The sequence below is a fragment of the Drosophila pseudoobscura genome, chromosome 3 (assembly GCF_009870125.1).
Source record: "Drosophila pseudoobscura strain MV-25-SWS-2005 chromosome 3, UCI_Dpse_MV25, whole genome shotgun sequence".
Taxonomy (NCBI): Eukaryota; Metazoa; Arthropoda; class Insecta; order Diptera; family Drosophilidae; genus Drosophila; species Drosophila pseudoobscura.
This window is the reverse complement of record NC_046680.1, coordinates 22446912-22457656: the sequence shown is the minus strand read 5'-3', so window position 1 is coordinate 22457656 and position 10745 is coordinate 22446912. Positions and strand designations below refer to the sequence as shown.

Below are 10745 nucleotides of genomic sequence, written 5' to 3'. Positions count from 1 at the left end.
GTGGAAAGACAAGCAAAAGCGAGAGGCTTTGACGTGATAAGAAAGAAGGAGAAGGAGAGGGAGAAGCAGAAGCAGAAGCAGCAGCGAAGCTAAAAATAGACTCCACGCACTCGACCGGCACCCGAAGCGACGCGACGCGACGCGACACGCATACCAAAGACGATAACGAGGGCCGATAACGAAGCACAATCTCGGCACTGACCAGCGCAAGATTCGGCCCCAGAAACGACATCGGGATTGATCCGACCGAAGACTGTCCGCCTCCCCCTCCCTCACCCACTCCCTCTGCCTATACTACTCATAAGGGCTTGGCATTTCTCATGCCCTTAGCCCGTCGAAGGAGGACCTTCTTAGGTCAAGGGTATGGCCTTTCAGATCCCCAGCGGTTAACCCCAGCCACTGCAATCCTTGACTGCCCAACAGATTACTGTGGAAACACTAGGCTTTTCTGGGCAGCAAGCCCTGGCTCGTGAATTGGGTTCGTTTATCCGATGATAGCCCGTAGATATCGTTTAGAATTAACAGACCGGATCGCTTGGGCATTCTCCATGTTCCTTCCTGTTTTTGTGGTCGGGAAAAACTCTTTATTTGTTTTTAAAGCTAAGTAGATTCCAGCCTGCAATTTTCTTTACAAAAAACCATCGGAAAAGGTGCATAATTTCACACGCTAAGTGGAGCCCAGCCTCTGCATTCCTGCATACCAGCCGATAGTGGGGCCGATTTAATTGCTTTTTTTTTGTGCCATGGAAGAGCACATTTCATTATACGGGCAACGGATTATCGATTTATATGCAGCGTTAATTTGTGCAATAACAGATTCCCCTCTCCACCCCCCCCTCCCCCTCGCCCGAGGGGGATAATATGGATTAACTTTGTCATTAATATGCCGTTGAGCAATTAACAAAATGTGGGCTTAGAAGCGAGAGAGCGCCACAGAGAGCCGTGTAAGCCGCACTTTCCACCGGGCCATTCCGCGTATATGTAGATTAATGCGGGTTTTTCATAAATAATTCGAATGCAAATTAATTAAATGCAAATATTTGCATCTTCCTGGCACTTTTGTGGCGGTTTTTGCTCCGATTTCAAGCCTTTGTAGACTCGAAAGCTATTAACAATCTGTCATCTCGTGCGTTTAATCAGTTTTCAAATAAATTCCCTGCGTTATGGCCACGCCCACGGGGCTAGCCGAAAAAATTTGATTGGATTTAATACGCAATTTGGCCCGGAGATATTCCAATGAAATGTTGATTAAAGTATCGAATACAAATATCGGAAAATCTGTCAGCTGCAGCCCCTCCTATCGGCCACTGCCCCTGCCCCTTTTTCCTTTGCCTTTCCTGCCACACAAAAATTTGCATATTTGTCTCCGGCTGCGGTTACGTTTCCCGCTTCCCGTCTCCCGTCCCCCCCTGTCCTGTCTTCCGCCTTTGGCTGTCATTTTAATAAAAATATTTGTTTAATTCCGTTGCGTGTGTAGCGGGTGGGGCAGTGGACGGGGGTGGGGGGTGGGGGGTGGGGTCATGGCTTGCTTATAAAATTAATTTTAAATTAAACAATTTTAATTACGGTTCAATAATCGGCGCAGAGCCCCGTCAATGTTTTTGCAGACCTCCAACAATGCAAATATTTACCCGTCCCCCTCCTTGAGAGCCCCGCCCCCTGCGCCCCACGGAGCCGCCTGCAACAAATTGTTGCCTGTCTCTGCTGATTCGATTAACGAAACAGCAACATTTTCGGCCCTCGACGAAACTTTTGTACACTGGAAAAATGGACATATTTTCCCTGGGGGAAAATGCCCCTCGAGGGGCAGCCTTAAGGCAGGGACTGGAGTGACACAAGCTTGGAACAATTTGCCGAATAAAAACTTATTTCAATGCTAATTGAATTAAAAATTGCGGAATGCCTGCTGTCTTCGCCTGCTGTTCGTCATTTCGGTCGAATCGAATAATAAAACTTAAGCAGAACATTAATTCGCTAATTGAAAAAACGATGCTGGGCACAAATTATGAGAACAGCCGAAAAAGTGCTCTGGAAGAGCCAGAATTCAGGCAGAGGAATGCCTAGGAATGCTTATACACAGAGCAGACCCTGTCGATCCCTCGATCCCTTTCCACCATATCTCGGAGGTATCACTCCGTCGTTGCCCTTCAGGAGATTGATTTGCGATGCTTTCAACCTTAAAGCCCGCCCACCTGTTCGACCGCATGCCACGCCCCCTTGTTTAATCCAATTTTTTATTTACAACAGGGCCAACGAATGGAGCTTAATCACTTGCAACAAGTTGAATGTAAAATTATCGCTCAGCGTTCCATGATTTTATTCAATTAACCTTTGTCCGACGCCTCTCTCTATATGGTGGGGGGGGGCATGCCCCCGAATGGCCACCGACAGTTTGATGCACTTGATTCACGCATAATTTAAAAGCCTTTTGCGGGCTGCTTAATGGTTGTTCGTTTATTGCATTTGCAACGCCCCAAACACACGCCAGGAGATACGGGGCATCAGAAACGCCCACTAGAAAAGGCGTTTAAATGTTTTATTTGGGCTTTAAATTCCAGCGACAGATTAAAGTCCCGTGCGAGGGCTGTGCTGGAAGTATGAGTGGCAGGAACCTCTGAAAGGAAACCCCTTTGCCCGAGCCTTTGCTCGATGTCCCACAGATTGAGGGCCTATCCTGCCACATATGCCTGCCCCTCGATTCTCGTCTGCAACTAGCTCTAATCATTCGATTTATTCATCCATTAGAAGCGTACGTTTTCGGGGATGTCTCTGGCTCCTTTCTGATTAATTAGCCCTGCTGAGAGGCTGCTAATGTCTGCTAATATCCAGCATAAATTAAAACAATTAGTTGTCTGTAAGCCCTCGTCGGTGTGGCTCCTGCAGACGAAAACACAGCCAACACCTGGACAGGCGCTTAAAGCCCCCCCCTGGCTGTCTGTGCCACACACTAACTCTCCGCCATTCAACTTTAGTCGCTCGAATTTGATTTGATTTTGCCATTTACCTAGACAGAGGACGCACACACACAGACACACACACACACACACACAGACACGCTGTGGCCGCATCCTCTTCTGCTGCTGTTATCACTGCTGGCACTGCTGCCTTTTGTAGTTGCCACTGCCTGTGGCACTGTGCACTTCCTGTCTGCATCGTTGTTGCCATTGCTGCCCCGAAAAGTTGCCAGGCCACGTTCTGGTTTCGGTTTTGGCCTCGGCTTCGGTTTCGGTTTCGGTTTTGGTTTGCTGGCTGCTGCGATGGGCGCCTGTTGACGTAGGTAGACCCACGCCTGTATGTGTGTGTGTGTGTGTGTGTGTGTGCATATCCTTGGCATATCCTGCCAGAGCTTTTGGCTCTGGAGTTTATGGGCCCGGGCTCAAGCGCCTTCTTCAGTTTCTCATATTATTTTATTTGTCAGCGGCATTTGCTGGTAATGATGCCCAAGAATTTTTAATAAAACACACGTGGGGGGCGGCAGAGCGAGAGAGTGCGATCTCCTGCTGATGAGGGCAATCGAGGAGGAGCCAGGCGGCAGTGCCGTGCAATGCAATGCAATGCAATGCAATGCAATAATCAGGTATTAATTATGCAAGACAATTGAGAGCAGGAGAGCAGGAGGGCAGGAGGGCAGGCAGCAGGCCAGGGCAGTGTCAAAGTTCAAAGAACTCCGCATCCATGGAACGTGGGACGTGGGACGGGGGACGGGGGACTGCCAGTAGAACTGTTTTTGTGCGGGCAAATAAATTGTTTAACCAACTTTACAGACAACATCCGCGCAGGGGGGGACACAACAATGGCAGTAACCAGTCGATGCCACAGTTGTGGCAAGTTCCTTCTGTTCGCCAGGAGGCACAGTACCAGGCTGGCAGGCTGGCAGGCAGTCAGCCGTGTGACAGGCAGTCGGTCATTATTTCGCACTTTTGTTGCCGGTGCGGAAATTTCACACAGCAGCAGCGGCGACACGTGCACCAGCCGAGCAGCTTGCACGTTGCACAAAGAGGAAGTGGAGACACACACACACACACACAGCAAATAATGCCACAACAAAAAAGAGACAAAGAGAGAGGGGTGTGGGGGGAGGGGGAGGTGGAGAGGGATAAAAAGGTAAATATCTCTAAAAGTCGAGACGAGACAAAATGGAATTTTAATGATATGAGAGAAGGAGCATCGAAAAGGCAGGTAACACTGCCTTGCCCCCTGCCCCCTGCCTCTGCCCCCCGTCTGTGGCGCCACCCCGTGCTCGTAGTACAACCGGCACTTGAACTTCGCCGCTTACTACGATTTGTGGAGCTTTTGGCGCGCTCTTTTTTTCTGGCGGCGCAGAGAGCACCAGCGCGAGAGAGAGAGAGCGTGCTTTCAGGCAAAAGCCGGCAAAAATAGACAAAAAAGAAAGGAATAAAGGAGGAAAGGAGGAGGACTAGGAGGAGGCATCTGTAAACGTGTAAATGTGAGGGAGCTGGAACTTACACGAAAAATCCCTGGCCGGAAACAGGATCGTCGAGCAGGATAAACAGAGCTTCGGTTCGGCGATAAAATTGAACTTTTCTCTAGTTTTGGGCCTGCCACATGGCGGCGTTGAAACCGTTTTACATATCACAAACACAACGGCCGGCTATCCACACGCACACACACGCACACACACACACACACACGGCAGGGAACAGTCGCCATGTGCTGCGCCCGATGCTGTGCTATAGAGTTGTGTCCGCTCGCTCTTCGCTGCCTGCGCCTCTCCTCTCCTCTCCTCTCGCTCCTACTCTTTGGTTGGTGGCCGCTGCCCGACGACGACACAGAGTGCAACACACAGCGCAATGACCCGACCGACGTACTCGAACGTTGACTCGTTTCTGTTTGGCCAATGACAGCGACAACTCTGCTCGCTGCATGCCTCCTGCTGCAGGCTCCTGGCGATGGCGATGGCGATGGCGATGAAGATGGCAAGGCCTGGCGATGACGACGATGCGACGATGACGACGATGTGCCAGGGCCAGAGCCAGAGCCAGCGCCGGAGTTCGGGGACCAGAACGACGCCAAAGCTGCTTGTTCGATTCGATGCCGTAAGCCGATGACGTTGTTCGTCGCTCGTTGCACATCGTTAGCTAAGCTCCTGCTCGCGCTCTCGCTCTCACCCTCGCCAGCCCTCTCTGTCTCTCTCTCTCTCTCTCTCTCTCTATCGCACGTGGTTGGGGTCTGCGGAAACTTCTACTCACCGCAAAATGTACGAAATGAGCAGCCAAATTGCGAGTTCCTTCCTTAATTGCGCACACAACATGCCCGCACGCCTTCGTTTCCTCTGCTCCGCCGCTTCTCTGCTCTCTCTCTCGCGTTCGGGTCCACTCTTTGCGCTCTCTTTTCCGCTTATACACCTCTTATACGCCGTTTTATAGCACGCATGCCAGTGACGTCACTCGCAAGCCCAAAGCATACTCTCTCTCTCTCTCTCTCTCTCTGTGTGCGCGCCCTCCCTCTCTCTCACAGCTTCCTCTGGCACTTTTTGCTTTTGTTGCAAAAGCCGGTAACAGTGTAAACAAAACATAAAATATATGAATGGGTGAGTGGGTCTCCTACTGCAGCCAGGACTCGTCTGTGTGTGTGTGTGTGTGTGTGTGCCTGTGTAGGGGTGTAAATTTGGCAATGCGTGTGCGCTACACTTGATGAATGAAACCGGGCCTACTGCGGGAGGAGAACACGTACCCCGACCCCTCCTCCACAGCCCCAATTCCGTGGTCAAGTCCCCCGCTGAAGAGGGGGGGCACACACATACCAATTATCAAAACAAGCAACAAGAAACGATGGCCATTTGGCCAAGAAGAACTTTTGATTGTTTCCCTGGCAATCGGAATAAATGAGGAATTTCGAGCACCACAGAGGACTTTGAGGGCGTAGAGACTATTGATAGTAAAATATAGACGATATATGTATGTATCTGATCTATTTTGCACATTGGGAGCTTGCCTCTGCCGTGCCCTTGTCCTGGCCAAATCACAGGGCTAGTGGCTGCAACCATTGACAGGACGTGTCAGAAATGCACGCAAAGAAAAAATCCAAGTTCCCGGCGGCAGTCGAAATTTAATTTGAATTCTTTTGGTCTGCAAAAAAGCACCCGAAACGAGGCACAATCGAGCAAAAAATGAACTTAAGTTTCGGCCAAGAATCCTGGCTGAAGAATTTCTGTTTGAGAATTTGTCATGTCTTGGCCTTAGTCTATAAAATATATGGCCAGCAGCCAGTAGCCAGTAGCCAGGATACAGGAGCCGGGAGTCGGGAGTCGGGGGCCAGTAGCCAGTAGCAAGGGGAGTCCCGTCGCTTTGGGTGTGTGCAAATATGCGAAAGCTAAATGTCAGCGTCAACCCTTTCTGTCCATCTCCCTGTCCCTCGTCCCTCGTCCCCCGTCGCCTGTCGCCCCCTGTTTCTGGTTGTTCCCCGCTTTTTCGGTGGAAAGGAAAGTTTTTATCTTAAGCTCCGCTGACAGGCAGCAAAGCAGAAAAGCGGCAGGCGGCAGTACAGTGGCTGGGGAGGGGGGAGTAGGGTGGCAGGGGAGGAAGTGGCAAACGTCAAGTTATAGAAATTGCTCGAGCTGGCTTCGGGGGCGGCCTGAGACTGAGACTGAGAAAGATCCTGGTGGAGGCGAAAAATTAAAGGACATGCTGAACGCATTCCTTGGGACACAGGATGACAGTGAGTGATTTGACCATACCCTCATTTGCGTGCAGCAGCAGCAGCAGCAGCGGCAGCGGGTAGGGTTCAAGACGAAGGACCAAGACCAGCCACCAATGGATTAATGTGCAAGGATGCGACTCGCCTCGCCTCGCCTCTTCTCGGCTCGGTTGTACGCACTGGGCCAGCCATTGTCACCTCGCCCCTTCTGCTTTGTGGCAATCTGATGACGAGAGCTGACTGTTGCTGCGGGTGGCAGGGGCAGGCAGTGGCAGGCAGGCAGGGGGTGGGGGTTGCCAGTTGCACTCGAGTTACAGGGCAGCGGCATGGGGCAGGCAGGGGGGATGATAACTTTTCCAAGCTATTTCTGCGCCCAAATGACAGCGAAATGTAATAATGAAAAACTTTTTCTTTGTCAACTTGATGAGTATGAAATTTTTCACAAAAAAACATGGAAAAACAAAGGGAAAAGGGGCAAGAAGAGACGGTGGGAAGGGGGGAAGGGGGTGAAGTGCGACCAGCTAGAAATATGAAACGTCGGGGGCGGGGAGGCTCTTCAGATTAGTTATGCCAAAGCAGAGGCATTTCCAGGCGAAGGCGCACGCAAATGACGGCATGCCGCATTACGCATACGCCACGTTGTGCGTGGCCACTGCTCAGATTCAATTTGAATGGGGAGCAGCAGGAGAGCGCGGGGCGGCTGCAGCCTGCAGCTGGAGATGGCTCTGTGGCAGCACGATAGACATCTGGAGCTGGACGCATCCGTTGCCCTCTCCGCATGCCCCACCAGCCCTCTTGCAACACCAATCACATGCTCTGCATTTTTACTTTGTGCCCCCACCGCAGCAGCGGCATTGCGGAATTCATAAGCTTTGTGCGTTCGCCCAGGAGTCGGGGGGGCGCGGCTCCAACCGGAAAAGAGCACACAAAAAGCAGGGAATTTCAGCCACGGCAAAGGCTCCTGCCAAAGCCTGCCATTAGCCCGCTCGCAAAAAGCGCAAAAATCTCTTAAATTATTGTTGCCCCCCGCATCCGTGCCACCGACGAGCTTTGGGCGCGCTTTCCCCGGCTTTGAGTGCCAGTTGGCATAACTCCGCCGGCCGCAGGCGGTATGTCTGCCCACCGCTCTGCTGCTTGGTGCCACTGCCACTGCCGCTGCTGCTGCTAGAAATATTTGCGCACAAGCATCCCCTCCACCTGGAACAACCCGCCGCAGACGCTCACTCGTTACCGACACCCACCCGAGGCAGGACAAAGAGTGTCCTTGGCCTGGGATAAGCAGAGAGCTGCCTGCTTGTTTTTCCACTGAGGCGCCAGAGATTATGTATGGGATCCTCCCATATAATCGCTCGGTAATCGATAGACCGCAAACCCAATCCCCAGCTAACATATTCCAACAATTAATAATCCATTTACCGTCGGCCCCGAAAGAGAGGGGCAGAGGGGGGGCGGGGGATGAGCGAGCGATTTTCAATTTTACGCCAATTTTACAAAATTAGACGCTAATTAAATTTGCATTTTCCAATTGGCCAAATTGGCCCCGACGCAGAGCAGAGTTCGTGGCCAGAGCACCTGACCAGAGCCCCGCACAGGCCGCCCCCTCGCCCTCTCGCCGCCCACCGCCAACCGCCAACCGGCAAACATTTAAATGTTGTTCGACTCTTGGCAAGCGGAACACTCGAGCATTATCTATCGATTTGGGAGCTTAGTTTATTGGAAGTACTCTAATCTTATCGAGCAGCAAAGGCGTGCCCATGAGGAGGGGGTTGCACCGGAGCATGCGATCCTCTCACTCCTGGATGTCTGTGAACCTGAAGCGAAAGTCTATGGCTGGCTCCATCACGAAGAGCGTCTTGTAGGGCCTCGAGGCATCGTGCAGGAACTCCACGTGGAAGTTGCGTATGAGCTTGGCCACGCTGGTCTCCACCTCGAGGTCCACCACGCGCTTGCCGAGGCACATGCGCGGCCCAAAGCCGAAGGGCAGGAAGGTGAAGGGGCTGGCCTGCATCTTCTGGCCGGACTGGGGATCGCGCAGCCAGCGCTCGGGCAGGAACTCGTCGGGGCGCGGGTAGTGGGCGGGGTCCTTCATGAGGGCGTTGGCGGCGAGCAGGACGGGGGTGCCCGGGGGCACCGCGTAGCCCGAGAGGGTGACGCCGGTGGGGCAGCTGCGCAGGGTGCCCAGGCCGTTGGGGTAGAAGCGGAGCGTCTCCTTGATCACGGCCCGCAGGTAGGGCATGTCCCTCATGGTCTCCTCGTTGAGCAGCGACTCCTTCGAGGGCATCACCTGGCGCACCTCCGCCCGCAGCTTGTGCTGCTTCTCCGGATGCTTGGCCAGGGTGAGCAGCACGGCGGAGAGCAGCGTGGCCGTGGCATCCACGCCCGCGAACAGGATTTCCAGGCCCATGATGAGGGCCAGCTTGGGATCGATGTCCATGAGGCGCTGCAGCATGCTGTGGCTGCTCACCTGCTCGCCGGCCCGGCGCCGCTGCTCCAGGAGCTGCTGCGACTCCGCGAGCACGCGCTGGGCCACGTCCAGGCTCTCGTTGAGGGTGCGCATCATCTTGCGGTAGGTGGGCGTGGAGACGATCTTCCAGGCCGATGGCTGGACGTCCAGCTGGAAGGTGTAGCGGAATATGTCCCTCGAGGTGCGGAAGAGGGCCAGGGCGTCGGGGTTGTCCCTGTGCTTCCGGATGATCCCCATCTGCCGATCGAACGACACCAGAGCCAGCGACTCGAAGATCAGGCGCTGCATCTCGTCGTTGAAGTTGCTGGGCACCTCCAGGGTGCTCGGATCGCGTATCTCCTTGATGCTAGCGGGAGGATCTCACATTACTCTGGGCGAAGAGACAAGCCGCTCGGGGGAGCTACCCTTACCGCTCGATGAACTCGTTGTTGATGTTGGAGAGCGGCTCGAAGTACATCCGGAGGCCCCTGGGCTGCATGAAGATCGGATTGACGGCGGAGCGCATCTTGCCCCAGTCCTCCCCCTGCCTGCAGAGAAAAAACCCTTCCGATTAGATTCCAATCGCCAAAGCGGGCACACTTGGGGCGGGGCCTACTTACCCCACCGTCAGCCCCAGGGTTCTCCCATAGACGTCTGGCCGAATGTGCTGCCGGAAGTGCACAATCGAGTCGAAGGCCTCGCGATGCGGCCACGCCCCCTCGTTGCGGAACGCAGTGGCAATATCGCCGGTGTTGAACGTCACCACCCAGTCCTTGCGTCCGAACATCCCTGGCAGGATGAAGATGTCCCCGTACCGGCGCCGCATGCCCATCGAGAACTCCACAATGGAGGCGTCGCTGAACTCCCCGCCGGGCATGAAGCTCCGCATGAACTGCAGCCTGCCGGGCCGCGGCACCTCGCTGAAGGGGCGTGCCTCCACATCCTCGACACTCCGTTGGGCCTGTGCCTGGGCCGAAGCCCCTCTCAACGATCGAATGGGGCCTGTGGCGACGGCCAGGCGTCGCGTCAGACTCTGCCAAGCATTCATTCTCGCAGCGCCACTCGACAAACAACTGAATCTCCGTGGCCTGTAGTCAGGTTTTTTATAGACCCACCTTATCATCAAAGTCGAGAACAGGGTGGAAGGGAGGAAGGGAGAGCGAGAGCGACAGAGACAGAGACTAAGCCAAAGCGAAACACGAGAGCAAAACAAACGCAAAACCTGCTACCAATCATGACTTGCATTTCGAGGGGGCCTCTTATCGAGCATTCGCCTGTTACGGACCGTGTTCCCACTCAATCACCGTGATTCGTTCAGTCGCCCAGAAATTGCCATGGCAGAGAGACATGACTTTGATAACTGGAAACTCGACCACAGAGAGGCCTTTAATACCCTTGATTGGTGGCAGAAACATTCCATCTTTTATGGTCCTTGAAAAATAGCATTAAAAATGGCATCAGTTCGATGAGAGCTCTGAATGTACACTCAGAGAAAAACGGCATAGTAAGGAGACACAAACCCATATTTGAACGAGGGGGAACTTTGCCAATCGCAGCTACGGCCGCGACTCTACATTTATACCCGATACTCCCATCAACCAGAGCGCGCACATGGACAAACGGACAAACGGACAGACAGACATGG

General features: G+C 53.4%; 1 protein-coding gene across 1 annotated transcript; it reads right to left on the bottom strand.

The window, feature by feature from the left end:
- Positions 1-8342: 8342 nt before the first annotated feature.
- On the bottom strand, positions 8343-10184 carry LOC4805650 (probable cytochrome P450 12d1 proximal, mitochondrial). Its single transcript, XM_001361980.4, has 3 exons — positions 9721-10184; positions 9532-9648; positions 8343-9467 (listed from the first exon to the last, which is right to left on the bottom strand). Exons 1-3 carry the CDS (start codon positions 10146-10148, stop codon positions 8447-8449), a joined length of 1566 nt encoding a protein of 521 aa, XP_001362017.3. The 5' UTR covers positions 10149-10184; the 3' UTR covers positions 8343-8446.
- Positions 10185-10745: the final 561 nt, after the last annotated feature.

What these genes read in the sequence shown, in the direction of transcription:
- LOC4805650 (XM_001361980.4), bottom strand. Translation starts at nt 10,148, where the DNA reads ATGAATGCTTGGCAGAGTCTGACGCGACGCCTGGCCGTCGCCACAGGC. An exon ending in ACCCTGGGGCTGACGGTGGG is followed by an intron (nt 9,649 to 9,720) that starts GTAAGTAGGCCC and finishes TTTTCTCTGCAG; the next exon opens with GCAGGGGGAGGACTGGGGCA. An exon ending in AACAACGAGTTCATCGAGCG is followed by an intron (nt 9,468 to 9,531) that starts GTAAGGGTAGCT and finishes TCCTCCCGCTAG; the next exon opens with CATCAAGGAGATACGCGATC.